Here is a 25658-nt window from a genome sequence, read left to right as displayed (position 1 = left end):
AAAAAAAAATATTTTTAGTTTCTATTTTGTAATTTCTGAACATATTACAAGGCGACAATTTTGTCTCCCATGCATATCACTTTAGTGACATTTTTAGGACATTTGGTGACAACTGACGCAATGTCACCATACTGTGCTTGAACCGTAGTTATCAGTATTGGTGATTGAACATATGTTTAAATAAGTAGTTCATTCATATCAAAATCATAATGCAAAGCTCTTGAATTATGTAGTTCTGCATAATTGAATTATATATATTTACAACTCTAAAAAAATTTTTTACAATAAGTTTTCTGAATTAGTTAATTATTAACAAAAAAAATATAGTTACCTGATAGTGCAGTAGAGGAATTTTTTACTTGTAACTTTATTTCATTTTGGCACTTATGTTTAAGGTTAGTTATTCGATGCTTCTCTTGCAAATGACGAAACTGAGAGTAAAAACTTTCTAATGGACTAGAATAATTAACAACAGGATGATTCATCTCAGTCATAACATCACTGTTATTTAAGGCAGGCATAAATGTCTGACTTAAAATTCCATTTAACCGATAAATCGAATTTTTCACCTCCTGCATCACATCGCACGATTCAGCATCACCCTGAACACAACTGCAAGTATTTTTGTTCTGGATCACGGAGGGAGGAAGGTAAGAAGTATCAACCAACATATCACTGAAACTTGTTCTTTGAGGTACGTTTAAATTGTAAATATTGGATGCACTGGGATTTTCCGTGTTATGAGCAAATGACGAGTTATGAAAGTTGTCAGATGAAGGAATTTGATTATCAGGTGGCTTTGCAATTTGTGCCAAAGATCTGGAAAAAAATTATAAAGGTCATTCCATAAAAACGCAAACCAAGTAGCAAAAAAAAATATAATTTCATTTGTCATATACTTTGATATGAAGATTAGGAAACAATTTTGGAAATATATCTTTTATTATTTATGTTTTGAAGAAAATTGCACATAAATGTGTGATAAACCCAAGATCATATAAGATATGTAACAAATGATTTTGTTATTTTATATGAATGCTGTGAAACAATCTTTTGGAAACGGCTGTTTTTTAGAAGTAAGTTTTTAATATTTTTTAAGCTATTTAAAATTAATTCAAAAACTAAGAACTATACTTCATTTCAGCTATAGGGCTTTCTTGCTAATCACGATTTAGGGTTTAGGTACAATAGATCTCTGGTCGATGTGCCCTGCTTGTCGGAGCTGCCCAACCTCCTCTAAAAACTATACTTGTGTTGATAAATAATAATAAATTATGATGCTATGATGAATATCCAAGAAAATACTGTATTTTCCATTTAAAAATTCAAAAAGTATTTGATGTGCTTTGCCCCTATATTTTTTCATTTTATTACAGAGAATATATATATATATATATATATATATATATATATATATATATATATATATATATATATATATATATATATATATATATATAATAAATCATAATTAAAAGTAAATTTCTGTGTGATTAACCTAACAAATTAGACAGTGGCTAAAATAATTTTATTTGATTATATATTAATTATAATTTATTGAATAATTATATTTTTATTCATCAAATATTATTTTGTAAATGCATAAATAAGAAAAATATAAAACAGAATTTTTTATGGTGAACCTAGTAAATTCTGTACATGAAAACAGTCATTAAATTGTGCTTAAATTTATTCATAAATACAGAGTACCAATCGCCTAAGTTATAATGCTGAATGTTGAAGCAGGTATTACAAAACACACAAAAAAGTTTGAACTAGCGAAATATTTGGGCTTCTTTTACAACTAAAATTGGTAAGTTGGAATAACTTGGAACAACTTACCAATTTAGTTGGAACAACTAAAATTGGTAAGTTGTAAACCCTGCAGAATGAAAATGTACATATACGCTATTGTCCCAAACAATTTATACTGGTCAATGAGGAAATTTGTAGCAATGAGTATGTGAAAATGAACCAGCTGACCATAAATTATTACATTGTTACTGAAAATACAAATCGGCCTGAACTTAGCACAGAATATTTTTTTAAAACTTCATTTTTAACAACAATTTTATTTTTACAATTTAAGAAAAAAGACTCAGAAAATTAAGATTTAAATCCATAATTATTTTTACTAAAAAATTGCAAGAAAAAAAAAGATTATGGTAGCTTATTAAATAAATTGTTTATATGCACTTCAACTTTCAGCAGAAGAAGTAAACATTTCGCAATTGTCAGTTGACTTTGATACTGTCAACAACAAAAAATATGTGACAATTAAGAATATTCATTGTATTATTTGATAAAATATTTCAGAAAGGGTTTCAAAATTTATTTTAAAAAATTTTTAAAACATGAATAAGATTTAATTAACATAAATACCCTATGTGTTTTTCAATAACTTTGAACCTTTCATCAATTTTATGAGTCACATTGGCCAAGGCATTCTCCAGGCTCTTATTGATTAGCACATTGACACTGGCAGCATCGCTAATTTCAGAAGATGATAATTTAGTTGGAGATATGTTCTTATTGTTGAGTTTTAGATTATCTACAAAATCAACTTGGCAGAATTTATCACATAACATTGATTTTAAATTATTAGTTTGACTAGTTCTATCTTCCTTTAAAGATTTTTCTTCAATTATTTGGCAAAAAGCATCTTTGTAATCAACACTAGTTTGGATATATTGACAAGCTGTGGTTATAATAACTTCAGTATTAACACTCTTATCTATACAATTACGACCAAGAGTTTTAGCATTTGTCAACTTTGTTTCTCTTTCCTTGGCGATATTTTGCAATTTTGATTTTTCACTCGCTGTGTTTTCTTTCAAGATGCTAATTTCTGTAATTAATGCTGACTTTTCGGTTCTCAATAAGTCTAAATTATTTTCAGTTTCATCCACTTCATTTTGTATTTCTTCAAAATATGTCTGAGCAGAAGAAATTTTTTCTTCCAATTTCAAGAATGTTTGATTGCCAGTGTTTATTTCATTTTCTAATTTTTTAAACTCCTCAGATAAGTTTGCAAACTCTTTTTTCTTCTCTTCTAATAATTTTACGGTTTTTTCAATATCTAGAAGCAAGTTTGCATTTTCAGAAGACTTACTCTCTGTAACCTAAAAAATATTCAAAAATTATAAAAAGTTAATGAAATATGTAGCCAGGGGTGATTGTGAGCCCAAGTCGAAATTCCAGAAAATTTTCTGAGTCTTAAAAAAAAAAAAAAAACTGTTTAAATTGAAAAATTAGAAAAAATTTAAACAAGGCTTTTTTTTCCGTTTTCTCAATATTTCTTAGTTTACTTAAAATATATTTAAAATTTTACACATACCTATACCATTGACAAATATGTCTTGAGTTTATGATTATAACAATTATTTACTGATAAAAAATAAATATTAATCATGAATATAATCTTATAAAGTATCTCTCTGGCTCTCCCTTACAAACAAATAAAATAAACGGTATTTTTAAATTCCGCCTTTGAAAATTTGATTTCCGGAAACCTCTGTGATCAATGATTTTTTGAAACGCCTGGAGCTTAGATCTCCGGAAACTTCCGGATCATTGTCAGCGAATTATCCAGAAATCCGGATTTTTTCTGGAGCACAATCAGCCCTGTGTAGCATAAAAAGATGCAATACGATAAAACTACAACAATGTGTTTTAATTAATAATATCATAGCAGTCTTAAGTAAAATCCTTAAATGCTTAAAACTGCTTAAAATTTCAAATTTGCAAAACAAAAAAAAAAATCAAAATGATTTGTATAAAATTGCATGTTATTTTAAATGGTGCATTCTAAGCAAAATTTAGGAATATCAGAATGAAATGCTAAAAATTAAGACAAATAAGCGAATAATATTTTTAATTAGAAAAATCAGGAATATAAAGACAACTACATTCCCTGTAATTGTAATTCTGCTAAAATGAAAACTTGAGTTTAAAACAAGAATAAATATAAGAATAGAAAAGGCTTTTTTCTTTCCAAAAAGTAACACATTAATTTCCCATTCTTTACAGATCATTCTCTTCCCCTACTGTGCCAATTAATGATATCATGAATATTTTGTAAAGGATTTGAGAGTATGCTTGTTTTGATAACACTTCCATTTGTGTCAGCTAATAAAAAATGAGAGATCGGCGTTATTTTTTAATTAATTTGAACTAGATGAGCAATAATGTTCTACTTGCTTGTTTCTGTTTTTTTGAAAGAATTCTTTTTTGTTTTACTATTTTGCTTTACATTTTATTTTATACATAATTTTTAAAAAGTCTTCTTCATGAAAACGGCTGCAATAAGCTTAGTTTGAAACAAAATTTTGAAAAAGTCTAAATGTACAATAAAACTGGAGGTAAAAGTCTCGATTTTATAAAACGTTCAGCCATATTGCATACAATTTCTTGAAATAATAATCAAGCAGAGTTTGAAGATTTTACATATTTATACTAATAAAACAGGAAGAAAAAAAAGAACACACACAAAATGGAGGCCACAAAAATTATTAAATGATCAAATACTGGCCTAGCCATAACTTGCTAAAGTCGATTTAGAAAAGCATATCAGAGATTACAAAAGATTCACAAATGAAAATATCTTTGAATACCTTGAAATTCATAGATCTTAAATCTTAATCTATTAATTTTCTATCAATAATCTATCAGATTAGCAAAACCAGCTGGATTTACACCAAACTCTTTGCAAAACGAGTCAAAAAAAGATTACTCGAATTAATTTGTACTATTTAAAACATCAGGAATTTTTAAAAAAATACCTATAGCAATCACCATTGCAAAAATGATTAACAAGACCACATGAATCTATAATAAAAATCAGCCAATCTCAATAGATATTACCTAATGTTGTGTACAGCAATAATGTATTTAAAATATCAAAATTTTTAGTCTATGTGGAACACCATAGCTATAACTGCTGAAGAAATAGTAAAAACCCAGGAACTTATGATGAAATTAAGTGTGGCAAAAGACTCATATGCACAATTCTAAATGTGCCTGTTGATTATCATATTGCAATATCAAAATTTAACTAAACAGCCAAAAGAATAATTAAGAAATCAGGTGAATATATGATACAATCACAGCACTTTTTTTTAAATTTTAGGCCAATACAATCAAAACTCTTTGAAACTATCAAAGAACTTTGACATTTCTATAGATTTAAGTAAGATCTAAATACGGTTTAAGTAGATCCCAGATAAAGTAGATATCTAAAATCCAGAAAAAATATCTAAAACTTAGACCATTTCTACCCTTGATCAGTTTAAATTTTCAGTGTTACACGGTAAACATTCACAAAAAGATATAACATAGAAAGAAATGAAAAAACACTTACATTATTTTGAGCCTCACTTAGCTCTTTAGTGTGAACAATGCTAATGTCATTTATTTTTTCAGAATGGGCTTTCTCAACTAAAGCCAATTCCTTTAAATGAGACTCTTTTAAATCATTTAATTCCTTAATTTGAGATAATTTTACTGCTTCAATTTCTTTCTCTTTTTCAACATTAATCAGTTCTTTCATTTCCATCAATTTCTCGTCATGCTAACAAAAACAAAACAGATAGTTACAACTAAAATCAGTAATAATAAAACAATTTTTAAATATTAATTCATTCTTTCCACAGACAGAAAAAATTATAATTTAAAAAAAATTAAAATATCAGAATTTTTTACTTAGAGTAAATTAATTTAAACCAAAAACAAAATGGAAAAAAATCAATTCCGACTTACTCATGATAGAACAAGTCTTTCTTTGTTGTTTAAAGAAATATAAAATTAACTTATTATAACATAAAATTAAATTATTATACCTGAAATAGTCATTCGATAGTAAAAAGCAAATTATTTTACATAAAAATAATACAAAATTATAATTAAAAAGCTATCCTCCACTCCTATTTACATTTAATACATTTATACTTCTTCTTTTTTTTCTATGGATAAAACATTTATGAAATTAGAATTAAAAAAACTTCAACATTGAGAAGATAAAACACCATGAAGAAATTATTTTCAACTTAAATCATTTTTTTAAAAAAAATCGAAGAGAAATAAAAGAAAAAATACATATTTAGAATACACTCTAAATTACCCTGAATTCATATCTATGTCATATAAGAAAGAAATCATTAATCAATACAAAACAAGAAAAAATTTGCATTCTTATTACTCTACCTCTTGTTTTATTTTGCTTATTTCTGAACTCTTCATTTCGTTCAGAGCATCTAATTTCTCCTTAAAAACTTGTTCTTCTTTGTAATACAGATCTTCATTGTTTTTCTTTAATTCTGTTAAACTTTTCTCTGCAGTATTACGCTCCTCGTGTATCTTCTTTTCCAATTCAGCTTTGAGAGTCGAAAGCATATCAGAATGATCCTTCCTAAAGTTGAAATTTAGGAATATTTTCAGAAAATAATAAGTTTTTTCATACTTCATGTATTATTAAAAAATAATTTAAGAACTTCCAAGAGGAGAGAAATTAATCCAACATTTTTAAGTGTCTATTTATTTATTTTACAGAAAAAAAATAACAAATTAAAATATTAACACTCAATGTGTTTATCAATTTGAACAATATAAATCATCTTAAAGAGTTATTCAATAACATTCTTAAACTGAATTAGTTATCACAGAATTATGAATGTAAGATTTGGCACAAATTTGTAACTTTTTTCTTTGTAGAAATGTTTTGAATGTAAAGCTAATGGATTAACTTAAATAATATCCTTGCATTTCAAATACCAATGCCTGACAGAATATAACTGTTATACTTTGAGGCAACAAAAAAAAATCAGCTATTTCATAACCATAAAGCTTTTTCATTTAGGCAAGATTTAACACGAAAACAAACTTTAGCAAAACTTCCAAATTAATTTGTAACACAATAAATACAAGAACAGAATTTCAAAACAATATGATGTTAATATAATTTAAACTATATTAACATCTAAACTAACATAATACATAATTTAAACTATATTAATATGAGATTTCTTTTCAACATATGTATCTTTCAAATGCAACAGCTTAAAAATTGAGATTTTTAGGGAATTATTAAGAAAGTAATTTTTTAAGATAAAACTTTTCTTTTTCATTAATTTTCTAACATTTTGAGACTCTTTAACAATCTTATATGGGGCATATAGTCACTAAAGTTGCCTTTTTTTTCTTCTTTTTTTTTAAAAAAAATTTCCAAATAAGCACATGATTATTAAACACATTGTCAGCGTGTAAAAATTTGCCATTTCATTGTTAATCACCAGTAATCAAATTATAAAAATTCGTCATCATTGCATAATTAATTAATAAAAAATGCTGGCATTTAGTCAGCAATGAAGCAAATAAATGTCAGATGAAAATGTGTTCTGCAAAAAAAATAAAAAAAAATAATAGTAAATAAAAATGAGAAGTTGGTGTTCGTTATTTATTTAAGTCAGTATATTAACTTTAAAAAAATTATATCAAAACAAAGTTTTTTCATCAATTTTTAAATGAAAATAGCGAAATTTTTTAAAAACTTTTTTCATCAATTTTTAATAACTAACATAAGTTTTCACAACAATTATATCCTTTGAGACGAATTTAATAAAATTATCTTTGAATTGACCCAGTGGTTTGCTAAATATCACATAAACAGTCACACAAACATAGTTCCCAGTTTCATGATATTAACATTCAAATTTGTTAAAATGTATGTTGGTTTAGAAACACTTGAATTTTATTATTTATTGACACACATAAAACCAATTCTTTACATATTGAACTTCCAGTTACTTTTTAAAATATTAAGCTCAATGTTAAATATTTTGATGGCATGAACAAAATGGTTATTATGCTTAAACCCATGTTAAGGATCCATACAGTATTCAGTTCTGTGTGAGGTGTTCATTTTCCAGAAAGGTCTGTTTTCTATATAGTTTTCTTTTTAAGTTAAAACAACTGTTAGGCCAGTGTTAAATATTTTAATGACATGAGCAAAATGGTTAATGTCCGTGTTGAGGACCTATAAAGTACACATTCATGTGCTAGAGGTTTATTTTACAAGATATACTTTCTATGCAGTTCTTTTATAAATCAAAATAAGCCAGTTTCTTCATCCAGAAATTTTTTACTATGAATATTAATGAGTAAAATATTAATATTTGTAAGAATCAACTATCAATAGATATTATTTCTGATTTTGTCAAATTCAGATTTATCAAATTATTTACAAGACATTTGCTACACTTCACTCAGGGCAAAATATTTTACAGGACGCTTTCAATCCTCTTTAACACATGGCTCCTCATTCAACTCTAGATTTTTGCCCAAATTATTGAAATAAATCCCACTATTTATTTATTTAGTAATTTCTTTAGAATTTTATTCTTAAAATTGAATAACTTAACTTTTTTCCCATTCTTTTATTTCCGAATTTATACTATCGCTTAAGTATTGTTAATGATTATACAGGTCTGGAACTTATAAAGAGAAATAAGACCTTTTGTATTTAAGGATCCCCCTGAAATAAAAATTAAAAAAATTTTAAATACACTTTATTTCCTTTTTCTTATAACTTTCTTTTCTTTTTCTATGAGCAGTTTTATTTGTGCAGGACCCCTAGAAATATCAAGACTGTTGAATCCAAGAATCAGGCTTAGGTTATTATTATCAATATGCTTTAAATAGAAAACACATTTTTCAAATTTCTATTACCAGACAGTAATTTTTGTTAAAAAAATTCACAATTATGAAAGAAGAAAAAAATAATATAACTCGCATAGTTCTCAGCTAAGTCCTAGAAATGCAAGGCTCTGTCAAATGCCCCACTATTAGAATGACACTGAGTACTAATTTAATCAGATTATCTGCTTGAGATTATTTATGATGTATCCTAATTCTGCTAATCAAAAGAAGAAGAAAATCCTTTTTTCCTTTAAAGAGAAACTTTAACTTATTTGATAAAAAAAAAAGTGTTTTTCTTTTAATTATGTTTTTATCTATTAACAACATTTATTTTATCTTGCTACACATTATTTAGTTTATTAAAAGTTATTATAACAATCACAAAACACTTTGGAAAAAAAAACTTACATTTTTTATCTTTTTTTGTATATAATGCATATTTTGATCTTTGTTTACGTAAATATCTATTACCCGAAAAATCTATTTTGCAGACTTTCAGAAGTTCTGCTGATTACCAATAAAGTATTTTTTACTCTACACGTACTGTACATGTACACTTAATATCCCTTTATAATTATGAACAATAATAAGTATAATTACTAATTATTTAAACACAATTATTGATCAACAAATAATGTTGTTTCTCCCAAGGTACTCACTGAATTAAAGCCTCTTCTTCTTTAAGTCTCTCAGAGCTCTCTTTGACCATCTGGTCATATCTAGCTTTCTCTTCTTTTTTAAATTCCTCTTGCATTGTTGCCCATTCCTTTTGAACTCTCTCTAATATTAACTTCTGCTCTTCTTCAATTTCAGTAGCTAGTCCACTCTCATCAGTGTCATACTTAGGGACTTTTAATGATTTTAAATTCTTTGACCTCTTCTTGGGAGAAGATTTTTTCTTTGTTGCAGGCTGTATTGGTTTTCTGTAATTATAAGTATAAAAAGTAACTAGAAATATACATAAGCATAGAATAACTAGTGATTGATTTTTAACCATGCAGCAGTACAGTCAGAATAAGGGTATGTTTACTCAGAGAAAGTAGGTTCTTGCGCCTGATTTCTTAACTTAAAATATCGTCTACACTAATTTATTAGCACATTTAAGGTTAGGCTCTCGGACAAATTTTGTTTCACACATTAGTATTCATACATTAAGAGGTATTGTTTCTCAAATCAATAGATATGATCAAATTTGTAATAATGATTCCAACTTTCAGTTGGAGATTAACATTTTAAGAAAATAGTTAATTTTTACTAAATTCTCTTTATTAATTATCATTTATCTCAGCATACCTGTTTATAAATTTTTAGTTTTAAATTTTACACAATTATATTTCGTGGTGCTTCCGACATTGCTTAAACTGTAACAGATTCCAAATCTGGTTGGTAGTACCTTGGGTTCATGTTCATGAGATCGTGAGCTTGAATCCCGCTTTTTGAAGAATGTATTAAATGGTGATTGGTGCACGTTTAATTTGTTGGGGTCACAAAGTCCTCCAAGTTCCCACAACAAATCAATACCTCTGGGGGTACTGAATTAGAGATAGATCATTCTCTGGCTCAGGTCAAAATTATGAGCTGTATTGGAATGAATAGGCCCTCCCAATAAACCAGGCTTCAACATGTGTTTGGCTGAAGTCATATTCTTCGGCAACTGAAAAACAAGAAACACACCCTCTGCCTTAAATATCGTTTGGTTTCCCACAGAAGGCCTGTTAGTATTGGCAAGTGGCACTTAGTAGCAACAACAAATCTAACGACACACTTGCAATATTTTGTAAGGATGGCTACCAATATCACCACACTGTAATAACAAAGGCCTTGCTCTCTTAAAAACTATTACGTATCGCCATATATGCCCTGAGGAGAATTTAGCATTTTCCTTAAAATTTGGAATGTTATATTGTATTATACATACATAAATACAATGTATAGATAGTCTCTTCCATTATTTTCAGAAAAAAAATTATACATTTTAGAAATCTCATTAAAATTGATAACATATTTAAAATCAAAATTTACTGGAAAATATAGAAAAAATTTCAGTGCTACTGACACCATAATTCCAAAATATGTCAATGATATGAATTTACAGTAAATATTTATTTTTATTCATTTTCCATGTGTGAGTTTCTCAATAAACAATCTTTTAGTTGTAAAAAAATTTAGTTAACTTTTTAAAATAAATTGAATTTCCTAATTCAAAATTAAAATTATGAAATTTCGGCAAATAAACATTTGCAAAAAATTTCATAAATCTTTAAACATTATTCATTATAATACTCATTTTTGATACACAGATAAAAAAAAAATTACTACAGTAGTTCACTCCTCAGAAGAGACACTACTGAATGGAGCACCGCACCAAAGTTTGCACATTGCATGTTTGTAAACTCATGCTTGATTTTCTCATTCAAGTGTTACATAACAATATATTTGAAGATTATGCAAAAGTTATAAATAAAAATGCAATTTAGGGTAATTCAAAACAGTCTTCGTAATTTAATTCAGTAAGATAAATTTCAAAACAATAACACAGAAGCCCACCTTACAGTTTTTACACTTAGATTCCACTCCTATGTGGTTTGCACAGCAAATGATGTGCTTTCTATTTCGGCTTTTTCCAACTGATTAATAAATTGAAGGAAAAAATATTTATGGCTGACAAAAAATATTAAACTCATTCAAAATATACCTTTAGTGATATTAATCTAATAAGAGTCAATGGAACATTAGCCAATGACAGTTGGAAGCAGAGTGGGCCAGTTATAAACAGTTTCACCTTTATGCCCAATAAATATGGTGCTCATAACAAAAGAGTTAAACAATATTAATAAATGAGATACATTAATAAAACCTACAAAGAGGTTGGTTGTCCCATTTTCCTCAAGTTCAGAGATGGGGGTGGTCCTCCTTTATCATTTAATGAATGTAGAGGTGAAGTTTTTGAAGAAATATCACGGCCAGGTGGCAGTTTTGAGTTAAGCTGTACAAGAGTGTTAATATCCAAAGCCTAGAAGAGAAGCTAAGAATTAGTAAAGAAGCAAAATAAATTAGTTAAATTAATAAATTAACTGTATAACTACATATTGAATGATCTAAGTAAAATTAAAATGAAGGAAAACTAATTAGGAAAACATTTAAGAAAACGAACAAGAAATTAAGTGAGATTCCCCCTTGAAAATATCTTAAACGCAAAAAGCTACTTTAATATTCAAAACTATATTTAAATGATTTATAAATAATATATCAAATAACATTTAACTACTTTTATAGCCTGAATGACATTGTTTATTTTTCCCTTTTAATAAATTTTAAAAAAATTAATAATGAAACAAATTAAAAAGACAACAAGAAATAAAAAATAAAAAGATTTACCCATAAAATTATCTTAAGGGTGAAAAACTACTTTAGTATTCACAACTATATTTAGATGATCCAAAAACAAATATAAAATGACATTTAACTACTTTAGAAGCTTGCCATTTTTTTTCTTTTAGAAATGTATTATCAAATTTAGAAATGTATTACCAAAAATAAATATAAAATGACATTTAACCACTTTAGAAGTTTGAATTTAACTACTTTAGAAGCTTGTCATTTTTTTTTCTTTTAGAAATGTATTATCAAATTTTGTAAATAATCTTACGTCGGGAGATTCGTAGGCAGAATGAGCTGGTGAGACAATAGAACCATGAATATTTTTTTCATAGTATTCTTGTTCCATTTCATCACCACTATCCTATATAATACACAGATAGAAATCACTTATCATTAGAAGAAAAAAGATGCATACATATTTTTAAAGAAAAAGTATAGAAACTAATCAGGTAACTTGTCGATACAGTGTTACGGTACCGTATTCATTGAGGTATCGACTGGCGGGGTCAATTCATAATGCTGTATCAGTAAAACAAAATATATTGATATTTTGGAGGAAAAAATTTTTTTAACCACCTTTAAGGTTCTTTAAAGTAAACTCTATTCATTCAGAACATTAGTATCTCTAACGCAACTAATATCCTTATAATATATTGAAGAAAAAGGAACTTCCATAAAATACTATTTTCAAATCTTTCGAAAGTCTCCTTTTCCTTCATATTATTTAGAATGCGACATTAACATTTACTAAGCAAAGCTGAAACATAATATTAAAAACTGAAAGTAATGGATATCGCAAAAAGAAGCGAATAGATAAAAATTTTAAAAAAACAATTAATCTAAACCAGGGATGGGCAAACTACGGCCCGCGGGACAACTGTGGCCCACCGGAAGGTTTTATCCGGCCAGCGGACAGAATTTTAACTTGCCGATCCATGGCTAATATAAACAATATACATTATACATCCATTTTCTTGTCTACTTTTTTAAAGCTATTTTTGTTCTTTCTTTCTTTAACAAAGTACTGATGACCTTTTCACTTTCTCTATTTTTGTTCTACAAAACATAAATTGATGGAAATAGTTAGCACAGACAGCTTCAATTGGTAAAATATTGAAAGTATTTGTCTTTCCCGAGGAGCAGACATATGGAATCTAATATAGGTGAAATGTACTTCACAAGAGGCAAACTACGCATTTTTAAGTTCCAATGAGCGGATTTTTCTGGCGGCGTGAGTTCTAACATTATTTACTGCGTAGGGAAAGATTGCACACATACAACGTCATTGTAAATAATGGTGAAATTATTAAATGTATAAAATAGCTACTGCTTTATTGAGTTATTTGTAAAAAATTTTAACTCCAAAATGGCAACTAAAAAATGCAAAGTCTATGTAGAGTGCCATACGTTCAATGATGAATTGACTTTATTTTATTTCAGAAGTTAGAATTTTTATTTTAGGAGTTTTTACTAGGCCCACCAAACTTTTTTTCTAGATTTTTTGCCCACGACCAAAAAAGTTTGCCCATCCCTGATCTAAACAATCAGAATTATACAAATTGAAAAGTTTTGTTTTAAAATTTAAATATTTAAATCAAATTTTTATATCATTCAACATAAATAAAAGCTTGTTGATAATTTATGGCGAAAAATAATAAAAGGAAAGTATTTATAACAAACCTCATAAGAATATTTGGAACCTCCATCTGATGATGTACTGTCATTAAAATCTTCATGCTGAGGAATCTGTAAATATATCGAATAATCAATGACACATATTTTGAATAAAAAAATGATTTCAAAAATAGTTGGAATAAAGAACATACACAATATAATCTTAACAATCTCTTGGCTTAAAAAAAAAATTCTGACAATGGAGATTCAACTGATGTAGATAATATATGTCTGTATTCTTAGAATATGAATAATTCTCATACTCTAGAACTTGATTTTTGTAAAACTCCTTAAAAGCATTGTCATTCAAATTGACTGCAAATTTTTGTTCTATTAACCTTTCTATTTTGAAAAAAAAAAACAGATAATAAATATAACATTTACTATTTTCTGGTCAGTTTCATTGTCCAGTAGAGACACAGTATTTAAACTTGAACAAGCAAGGAGAAACAAGTTAAATTTCTGAGGTTGGGTTATGTTAAATAAACTTAGCAGCTACACTGCATTGAAAAATATGTATTCACAAATTAATGAAAAAAACAGTAATATGAAGAAGATCAGACATAAAAACCAAAATTGAAAAGAAGAATGAAGAAACACACAATACAAACTTAAAGATCACAAAGGCATCTAGGTATCAACCCCATATTTATTGGAAGATAAAACTTCTCATGGAAAGATTTATGCGAGAGAGTACTAATATTCAACTCCTTAACCATGTATTTTTGAGCCCAATCCAGAAGGCAAGGGAATTTCTGGATCAAGTATTAGGAGCATTAGGAGAAATTTTTCCTTCGTGGAGGAACTTTTTGAAGGATTTGTGCTACATAGCGAGGAAAACCACAAATACCTCCGACTGTAAGTCTTACGCCAAGGGGACTCCATAAACCATCTACCACTGAGGATATTTCACTTCGGCACTGTGGTTGGTGCAAGCTGGATGCGATTCGTATCGACCAGCCATTGTTGGGATTCGAATCGGCTCACCTCATTGGAAGGCAAAAACTATATCCCCTGAGTCATTGCGGCTCTTAGAGGAGGATAAGGGTTCTAACCCCGATGGTGGCTTGAAGCTCACTAAGCTCCAAATTAATGAGTTTAGATTGTCTGAAAAATAAAACCGCCTAATGCATAAACCTGACTGCATGGTCACCATCAAGCTGTTTATCACCAACATGTGCAGCCTTGTCAGAACAGGGTGTTACGAGAATATGTTACTGTAATTGAAGTCTTAGAGAAAGAGAACTAAAATTTCTTACATAATTTCTATTGTCTAGTGGGTGATTCTCAGGAATCTTATCTTCTGTAGCTCTTCTGATATTTCTCGTCAAGGAAGATCCTTTTGGCATAAAAGACATTGATGATTTATTAGCAGAAGGTGATGGAGGCATCTTCAAAGCATTCAGTTTGACAGGAGTCAACTGAGTACCCCTTCTATTTTCAAATCTGCCAAATTCCAATGGTTTGTCATTAAGAGCATTATTTCTTCTTATACTCTGGGAAAAAAATAATAAATAAAACAATATGAAAAGGAGAAAAATATATATAATTTCCAACTTCTAGCTGAATTTTTATTCAGCTTTTATTGATTCTCTGATGGTACGACATACAGAACTGCATTTTAGCAAGCATGCATTCACAAATAACAAATCAGTTTTTCTCATGTTATTATGCAGAGAAACAAGTCATACAGAACAGCATTTTAGCTAGCATGTGCATTCACAAATAAGAAATAAGTTTTTCTCATGTTATTATGTGGAGAAACAAGACATGTAAAAAATAAATGTTCACAAGGTTTTTTGACAGTTATGAAACTGCTATTTTATTTTCTTTCATTTACTAGGCTGAGACTCCATGGTTTAAGTGATACTTTTAAATTTTTATTTCTATTCAGTTTTGATAAAGCGAAAAAGGAAAGATATATGAACTCAAATAAGATTTTGTATTAAATTGTACCCCACAAGAAAATTGAAATAGGATTTGAAGAAAATTGCTGTCTATCATTATTTCACTTTTTTTTTTTTACTAAATTTAATAGAAAGTTTTATAATAATGACAATAAAGTAAGCCAAACTTACTAAAGTTCACATAAAATTTCAGAGAAATATTATTTAAAAAACAGAAATTTTTAATAAGTTTATAATTTTGAATGAAAACTCTTATTTTTCATAAAATATTTCACCAATAATAATAAATGTGTAAATTTAACTCACACCATTTAAATAAAAAGTAAGGAAACATTTGCAGTTTTCTTATTCGCAGAAAAACAGCAAAAAAAAGCTATTGCAGTTATTTCTCTCTTTTTCTAACACTTAAGTATTAAAGAGAGGTGAAGCTATGGCCATATCGCTTAAGTTTAAACCTGGTCGAATAATGAGTTGTGATTTGCCTGACTCAGCCTTTAACAATTTATTTGTAAATATTTTTTTTACAATTATTATTGTATAAAATATTGTCTTTTAAGTTATACAAAATTGTACTTTACAATAAAGCTTATTGAAAAATTATAATTTAAAAGCTTGTATTGAACCTTTGGAAACAGAAACTATTCAATAATGAATCAATAATATATTCTACTTAGTACTTAGACTAATTTAATAAGTCTATAATATATTCTATTTAATTTGGAAGTCACTAAGTGCTAAAAAATAAATAAGTTACCTTACATTTATTTAGTAATATGTGAAAAACTTTAGTTCTTTTAAAATAAAACCATTAAAATATAGCATACAATATCCTTTAAACATTTTTAGTTTTGAAAACAATAATGTCATTTTTATTATGTACTAGGACAGATATTCTAGTAATAGACCCATTTAAGGAGTTTCTTTTAATATGTATTATATTCCTTTTAATAATTATCGACATAACATTTTCTTTTTTTAATATATTAATCAGTCAACAAAATTTAACCAATTTTATAGCCATTGATTAAAATTATAAACAATTAGATTATTAACAAGATTATAAGACATGCAGAGAATTGAAAAAAATAATAATAATAATTTAATTTTTTATATTTATTTAAAATAAACCAAAATATGAAAAGTGCGTCAGGGTGCCCATTACTTCCAAATTCTCCTAGACCTAAATTCTAATTATTTACTCTCGATAAATAAAGTCAAAAAATTTATTCTAAGTTAGTTACTGTAACATATTACTCTATCATATACAAGAATAATTAACCTCTCTTCATTGGATCATACAAAGTAAGTTGAGTATGTTGAATGAAACTAAGAATAATAAAACATACGGAGATCAATGAAATTTACATTTATTGTGCGTTCAATGCTAAAGCTAAATAGCAAAACTGCACTGAATGTCATCACTACTTAGCATGACATCATAAAACTTGGTTTCTAGTCAATCTACAACTAGAAACCAACCAGTAAACATAAAGACTCCTTTAAATATCGTCTTTTATAGGTTTTATCTTTGATTTCCCTATCTGAGCTATGAATTTTACAACTCTTTGCTCAATTGGTTTGTGGGAGTTATATAGAATCATTCAAATGAATATTCAAAACAATACAAATATTTTTCAAAACCAAATTTAAAAAATATTTATAATTTATAGTAAACTTATAAATATTACCAAAATATATAGTAGAAAATTTCATTTACTTATATTAGTTGAAAAACAAAATATTTTTTAAGTATTGCAAGTAAAATAATTACTTACATTTGGTTTCTCATTTGCAGAAAGAATGGGTGCATCCGAAAGAGATGACAGCTAAATGAAAACATAAATGCATATATGAATATATGAAAACATAAATGCATATGTGAAATGAATATATAAACACATCATTGCATATATAAAACTACTATCTATGGTAAAACTTTTTTTGGTTTCTATTCATATTGAATAAAAAAAAAGAGTAATATAAATCACTATAAAATTATCAAAATTATATTTTTAGAATAATTTAGATATATATTTTATATAGAAATATATTTTAGAATAATTAGAGAAATATTGTGTTATGTTGTAGAACAAAGAAAAGCCTAAATTATCAAACAAGATAAAATCTACTTAACACAGATGTGGTATTTGCTCTGGAAGAAACTTATTTATTGTTATGTAATTTATAAAAAATAATTATTTGTCAATGAAAATGTCTAAATAAAGTTCACAATTAAAAAATTTTAGGTTAATTTCATAAGTTATAATTAATTAATAACTTTATGAATATTCAAAAACAAAATCTGTATTGAAAATATATACTTAGAAATACCTTTTACATAGTATCTAAGAGTTGTTCTGAGTATTCCTACTTAACAGAATTTAACAACGGAAATTTGTGTTTGCTAATACAATGTGATTTGTAGTTGGTTTTGAAATTTATTGTATACATTATTCGTAACATTTAATTAGAATATTTTAACCGTTTTTTTTACATAATTTTAAAAATCAATTTCTACAATAGTTTTTTTCATAAAACATTGAAAGAAACTACAGTTGTTTCAATTTTTTAATTTCCATTTAATTTAAAAATAGTGTATAATGAAAATAAATACAATACTATTAACAAGATTGGAGATGTTAATCAAATTAAATTAAGTTGTATGATGGAGATGTTAATTAAATTGTAATTAAAAACTAACTTAAAAATTTTTTTTATATACATATTTTTTTAAATGTTTGTTTAGGGGTTTCTCCCATTTGGGGGAAAAAACCCTTCAGACTTCAGATAATCACATTTTTTTTTATTGTCACTCCTCATTATAATAAATAATTTCCATACTCATTGTGGTTGATTTCCATCAAGTATTAAGTTATATTATTTATTAAATTGTATAGTATTATTTATTAAAATTTAACGTTCTCACGAATATTTAGTAAATATCTAACTTTGAAAAATTCCAGAAAATATTTTCAAAACTTGCTTATTGTAAACTTGATTTTTGCAGTAATTTTAACAAAAATTTATATTTTAATACTTTGATCCATTTTTTAATAATACAATCATCCATTATTTTTCTTCCAAATTCAGAGAAGGGATGCAAAGAACTTTCAAGGATAAGAAAGACTCAGGTACAATTTATTTCTTTATTGGATCTTTGCAGACATTTTTGTAGATATATTCAACATTAAAAAATCAGACACTGAAAAATAGATAATTTTGATAAAACCAGTTTTAAAATTTGTACAGACAAAATATCATATGTAGCTAAAACATAGCAGATTAAAAGCTTCTAAAAATCAAAAATTTAAAATATCAATTAAATTTAAAAATTTAAGAAAATAATATGCAGAAGCTAATATTAAATTTTATATGCATTAGTACATTAACTTAAAATAATTATACATAAAACATGCTTTCAGGGAGAAAACAAATTCTAGAGGTTGTGAGACAAGCTTTTAATTAATTTTCCACCTGGACGAAATAGGATTGAAGAAAAGTATGCAAAATAAACATACAGTTATATTCTTCATTTGCACTCTTGGAGGGGAAAAAAGGAAAGCAGCATACAACAAATTAACTTTAGTATCTCCAGAAAGTAGTATATCGCTTTGCATTTATATATTAAAACTAGTACAGAAAATGTTTAATAAAATCTACACTGTATAACTGTTTGTCATATTGTTGTCAGTAGAGTATATAAGTACAAATGTATTGATATACTCTACAAATACAAATGTATTGATATGGCTCACCTTCATATAATGATTAAGATCAATTATCTAAAGCAAATTTACCTTTGATTGTTTTAAGAGAAAAAACAAGCAACTTTCAAAAAGTGGGAAGATTTTTTTTTAACATTTCCCAACATAATAATATTAGAAGATGCTTTGTTTTACATGAAAACAAGCCTCTTGTCTATGCTGAACCCTGACAACTTTTAAAAATTGACTTTTACAGAATTATACCTGCTACCAACACTAATTCTGAACGAAAATAAATTAAAATAAAAGTAGCATTTTACTTGAGGTAATGGAGCTTTACTGAACCGTCCAGATGACTGTGGTCTATCATTGATTGGATCCAATGGCCTCTGTTAATTGTAAAAAAACCATAATGAAAAAATAAACTAATGAAAACAGTAGTAAATATATTAAAATAAACTATGTTTCCTGTTTAAACAATGATATATTTCAAAGTGAAAGCAGTGACCAATCAATTGGAAAACATAGCATGCATAAAAGTGTGAACAATAAAGACTATTCCTTTCTGACATTAAAGTATAATAATTTTTTAGATAAAAAAAAAATATAATGAAACCAATAATAAGAGTGTATAGAATAAAAAAGCACAGTAAAAAACAGAATTATCCAGCATTCAACAAAAGAGCAATTTACTATAATAACTGAATGATAAGAAAGAAAAAAACTGAAAAATGCAAAATTAAAATAATTTGTGAGTTAATTGTTCAAGTTTTAAGACATAAACTATCATGTGACTAATTTTTTTAAATTTCTTTCTCTATTCATGATAGAATCTCTATTTATGACAACTTTTTTTCCTTCAATTAAAAATTGTTAAAATAAAACTAAATGCAACATATGAGGAACTAAAAAATATCTTTTTTAATCCATGTTAGATTCTAAGCCAGTTCAATATATTCGTTTTAAATAGATTAACTTTTTTACACATAATAACTTATTTAAATTTTATTGCCAGCTTACATAACACCTTCAAAAAATGTAGTAAATGCTATCTATTAAAATCTATTTATTCTAATAAACAAAATTTTCCTGAATTTTGAAAAGCTATAATTTTTCATGCAAAATTTTAAGGTTGTCAGTGAGTTTTATTTTTAATCTGAACTAAGAGAAAGTTCTAAGCAAAATAACTCATGGAAAGATAATGCCCCGGATGTTTAGAAACTGCATTGTCTGTTTGATGCCCAATTAACAACAGTGTGAAGCCTGAAACTGTAATTGATACTAAAGAGAGAGAGTCGGGTGCTGATGCTTCCTAATAAGTATTGATAAAGTAATTGAAGCTGGAAAGTCATGTTTTTACTCTACACTTTGAAAATAAAATGAAGAAAAAAACTCTATTTCCATGTGTACATTATTTTGTGCGTGCAAGTTTAACAGCCAGATGTGCATTTTCAGGCAGTGGTACAACTTAAATAACAAACCTTTAAATCGGAAATTCCATCCTGAGTTTTTTTGTATTTAGTATACATCTTGAATATGTGTGAAAACTATAAAATATTTAAAAAGTGGAGATAAGTTGAAATCAACAGTCTAAGAATAGAGAAGATAGATAAATTGCTAAGTGATATTTATTTATTAACCAAGTTAATTGTAATCCCTTGAGAACTCTGGAAACTTTTTCAGTTAAATGTTCAGATAATATTGAAATTATGATATAATTACACATAAAAAAAAATGAATTTAAAATCATTTTTTTCCCTCATCTTTCGCAATCAGTCATAATCTGGTAGTGGTCTTCGATAGAACTTATTTTATATTTTTTTAGCTACAGAAAAAGTTAAAACAAAACATGTTTAAAATTATTAAACCTAAGCTTATAACAAGATAATTGCTATAATTACTTTTTTAAAAAACTTCCTTTTTATAGGTAAATCATTTTGATTTAGATTCTCTAACCACTGAGAAATTTAAGAAATAATAAATAATTTTAAAATATACACATATACTCATATGACTTTATTAATACACAGATATGTTAATATAAAAAAATTTTACTAATGCAGAAAAAATATTTTGCAATACTACTTCCATATATTTCTCACATTTTATTTAAAACAGTCTAAATTATTTATAACTGGGTCGAACGAAAACTATACATCAAATCAACTGAAATAACATTTATGTTTGAGCAATACTTTCTTATATTAGCACAAGAACTATACAAAAAAAAAAAAAAAATTAAATGACATTTATGTTTGAGCAATATTTTTTAAATTAGCATAAAAACTATACAACAAATCAATTGAAGTGACATTTATGTTTGGGCAAAATATTTCTTTATCAGCAGAATAAACTTTTAAAAACTTGTCTTGTAGTATTAAAACACACTTCATTTCAAACAAGTGGAATCATTTTTGAAAGATCTCATATTTATTTGATCAGGCTCATCCTAAGAAGTGGTAAACATAATATGAAACTCTTTTTTTTAAAAAAATTATAAAACATTTGGCAGCACCTACAATTCAATAAATAGGGTTCATGCCAATAAGACAGCATGGAGAAAAATGTGTTGCATATGTCCTTAAAATTTTACACATGGGCGACAAATTTGCCTTCTTGAAATATATTTAGAATTTACAAAATAGTAACGGAAAAAAAAATTTCATCAAATTTCATGTATTTAAAAAATATTTTCTGAGCTAATTTTAATGTTTTACATGTGGTATTGATTTAAAATGTGTGGTATTCAAATGGAAGAACTGTAAGTGATTGTAACAAAAAATTTTTTAATTTAAATGTTAAAACTTGTGCTTCACATTCATGTACTGAAAGCATAATTGTTCATCAATAAAATAAAATTTTTTGCTGTTCTAGAATTGACTCTATTTAAAAACTTTCATAATTTTTTAGATAATTAATTCTTTGTATAATATTTTGTTAGTTTTCTCTGTTTTTACTCATTTACTTGGTCATCAGCATTTTACTCTCATTGTTGAATTACAAAGATTATTTTAGCTTTTTTTCACTTAATTTTAAAGAATAACCTTCAATCATTTTTGGGGTAATGAACCTAATTAGTTTTGGAATGTTACAGATGGCAATTAACAATTTTGAATTACCACAACATGAAGTTTTTTCTAAAATTTGTTTACCATATTAAGTTTACAGACACTAAATAAATACCTAGATGGTCCTATTGTACTACTAAATTTTCATTGCTGGTGTAAACCCTATTAATAAACATAAATAAATTACATTAAAATTCAGATTGTTACTAATTTTTATAATAATTCAATATCATAACAGTTAGACACGCGGTGGTATAATCGCAACAATACGACGACATTGTCGCAGACTGTTGGATTTCTTGTAAAAAGATTTTTCATTAGAGAAACATAATTTTGGTCTTAGTTTCAGCAGAATTTTTCAAAATATTTTTTTTCTCTGCAGAATCAGCATTCACAAAGAACTGCATTATCTAAGAACTTACATAAGAGAAATAATTTGACAATTGAAATATATTAAATGACAAATTTCTTTGAAAATGTACCGATTCCAAATTCTTGTGACATAAAACAAAACTAAAACAGCTTTAAATATAAAAATATTCAATCTGAAAAAAATCTTAAAAACTTTAAAAAGAGTAAATTTGAATAATCTGTCACAAATTGATCAAACAACAATATACAGACATCATGGATTATAATACTTTAATCCATAACTTTTAAAGGTACAACTTGTTTTATTATCTTCATTAAACAATTTTTATTGCAAAAAAAAAGTTTCAATTCTTTAAAATATAATATATTGAGAAATATAGAAGAGACTTACAAAACTAAGAAAACTTTATCATCACTATCATTTGTTTATTTATAATTTATGAAAAAAGTAGAGGCTTAAGCCGCCTATTTCTGTTTTGCTTAAGTGCTGTGTGAAAAATATAAATAATTTAAGGAGCATTCACACTGTATGAAAACAAATCGCATGCGTAATTTCGGAGATGTGACCGAGAATCGAGTGACGAGTTTCTCGCTGTCTAATAGATATTCGGTATCGAATAAGCATCCAGTCGGCAAATTCTAGTTGAGTCGGTATTTTTTTTCCTTTTAGTATTAGAGGAATGAGATAAAAAAACTCAAGGTGTGTTTAGATTCTCAGGTCAAGTCTGTCCTAAACCAGCCTGAATCTCGTAGTTAGGGTTTGCCTTGACTCTGCTGTGTTGTAAGCTTGAAATAGATAGATATAAATAGATTTAAACGCCAGTGGCGTAGCGAGGGGGGAGCAAGGGGGGCATCATCCCCCGGGCGCTACTCACAAAGGGGCGCCAAATGGTCAGCAAAACAAAAAAATTGTTGGATAATTTTTATTTTTATTATAATTTATTTCTGCAAAAAATATTTTAAATTTAGTGCCAGTGAAATATAATAAATGTTAATTCGTAAATAAAAAGGAACACTAATCAAACTGTAATAATATATTCATTATAGAAATGACACGTCTTTTCTAATGGCTGGCTGACTCGACCTGTATCTGTCAGCACTTCCTTATGGCATCTACGCTGTGTGGTTACATATATTATTTCCAAATATTTGCACTGTACAAAAATCGTTTGTATGTTTGTACAGTGTATAATACAGATTTCAATGGAATAGAACTCTTTATCGAAGAATGTGACTGTAAAATGTTACTCCTTTGTAGAAAAGAAATTGAACTTAAAACTCCATTAGAATTTCTTACTTTTATAATCCCGTATGGAGAAGATGTTTTTCCAAACCTGAGAGTGGCACTTCAAATACTCCTGACTATCTCAGTATCAATTGCTAACTGCGAATGGTCATTCAGCAAATTAAAATTAATTTTGACATATCTACGATCAACGGTGGGACAAGATCACCTAAGTGACCTGGCATTTTTAAGTGTGGAAATAGAAAAATTTGAAATGATCAACTTTGATGATATTATTGATAAATTTGCTTCATCAAAAGCGGAAAATTTACACATAGTAATTAGTTTTATAATTGTATTATAATCATATTATTAAATATATGTATCTCCTTAGAGATAATAAATATTTACTTTTTTATTGTTTTAAAATTGCGTGTTTTTAAAATATTTCTTTATAAATATGTAAAATAAATAATAGGTATCTTATGAACTAATTCTAGATGATCATATACATTTCAAAGTCTAGTCTTGTTTTCTCAACTACATTTTTTGTCTCAAATTTAATGCCTAACTTGAGCCTATGACTTTATTAATTCTACTTTATTTATTTATTACTTTGCGAGTATATTTTACTTATAATATTAGATGGATTTCGAATGGGGGGGCGCTAAAAAGGTATTGTGCCCCGGGCGCGAGTTAAGCTCGCTACGGCACTGTTAAACGCTGTCAGAATTTCGTGAATGTCGGGATTTCATCACGGACCCGACTCAGCAAATCTTGCTGCGAAATACAAGTTGTCCGATTCAAGTAGTTTTTTCATGAGCAACCAGCTAAATTAATTCGAACTAAGATGTCAGAGATAAAACAAGCCAAAATCCCGACTTTAACGAAATTAGTTCATTGTCGTATATTAATCGGTGGTGAGATTTAAACGAATCTCAATGTTCTCTGAATTTTGTCCATTTGGGAATTTCGTGTTAAACCCGAATCGGCAAATCTTTCTGTGAAATGTAAGTTTTCCAATTGAGGTTTTTTTTTTCTTTCTTTTTCGGAAGAGTAACCATCTATAATAATTCGAAGCAAGATGTTTGAGATAAAACAAGCCAAAATCCCGACTTTAACGAAATTAGTTTGTTGTCGTTTATTAATTGGTGGTGAGATTTAAACGGATCTCAATGTTCTCTGAATTTTGTCCATTTGGGTATTTCGTGTTAAACCCGAATCGGCAAATCTTTCTGTGAAATGTAAGTTTTCCAATTGAGATTTTTTTTTCTTTCTTTTTCGGAAGAGTAACCATCTATAATAATTCGAAGCAAGAAAACCAATAATACCAGCCGAAGCCCAAACTTTTCCGAAATTCATTCATTGTCAGTTATTTCATCAGTGGCAAGAAACTTTAGAAGGTCAAATGCGCATTTGATATTTTTTTAATGTTTTCAAAAAAGAAAAAGAAAATATCAAAAAAGAAGGGGAAAAAATTAGTTTTTTACAAAACTATCAGCATAGCTTTATGAATATTTAAACTAGGCTTACGAAATTTTATGCAATCATTGTATATAATAATCAAAATAATTGTTACAAGTTGCAAATTTATTGCTGCATTTTTTGCACAGAGTATTCAAAATCACTATTTTCA

At 27.1% G+C, this 25658-nt stretch overlaps 1 protein-coding gene across 3 annotated transcripts in view; it reads right to left on the bottom strand.

Annotated features, from left to right (window-relative positions):
• LOC110282037 (uncharacterized) overlaps window positions 1-23567 on the bottom strand; it is a 30738-nt gene extending 7171 nt beyond the window's left edge. For 2 of the 3 annotated variants that reach the window (XM_087165718.1, XM_087165720.1), the window contains exons 1-12: window positions 23189-23255; window positions 19678-19746; window positions 17429-17479; window positions 15006-15242; window positions 13753-13818; window positions 12341-12433; window positions 11553-11704; window positions 9351-9614; window positions 6202-6406; window positions 5360-5569; window positions 2383-3122; window positions 332-819 (exon numbers count right to left, since the gene is read on the bottom strand). In XM_087165718.1, coding sequence (XP_087021844.1) covers window positions 332-819; window positions 2383-3122; window positions 5360-5569; window positions 6202-6406; window positions 9351-9614; window positions 11553-11704; window positions 12341-12433; window positions 13753-13818; window positions 15006-15137 — 2350 coding nt within the window. In that variant the 5' untranslated portion in view covers window positions 15138-15242; window positions 17429-17479; window positions 19678-19746; window positions 23189-23255. Of the gene's footprint in view, window positions 1-331; window positions 820-2382; window positions 3123-5359; window positions 5570-6201; window positions 6407-9350; window positions 9615-11552; window positions 11705-12340; window positions 12434-13752; window positions 13819-15005; window positions 15243-17428; window positions 17480-19677; window positions 19747-23188 lie in introns of all 3 variants that reach the window. The other variant, XM_087165719.1, reaches the window with a different exon arrangement.
• Between the last annotated feature and the right edge of the window lie 2091 nt (window positions 23568-25658).

This window comes from Parasteatoda tepidariorum, chromosome 6 (assembly GCF_982258835.1).
Source record: "Parasteatoda tepidariorum strain Cologne lab strain chromosome 6, Ptep-v5.0, whole genome shotgun sequence".
NCBI lineage: Eukaryota > Metazoa > Arthropoda > Arachnida > Araneae > Theridiidae > Parasteatoda > Parasteatoda tepidariorum.
The sequence above is the reverse complement of the archived record's forward strand: the minus strand, read 5'-3'. Positions and strand labels throughout refer to the sequence as shown.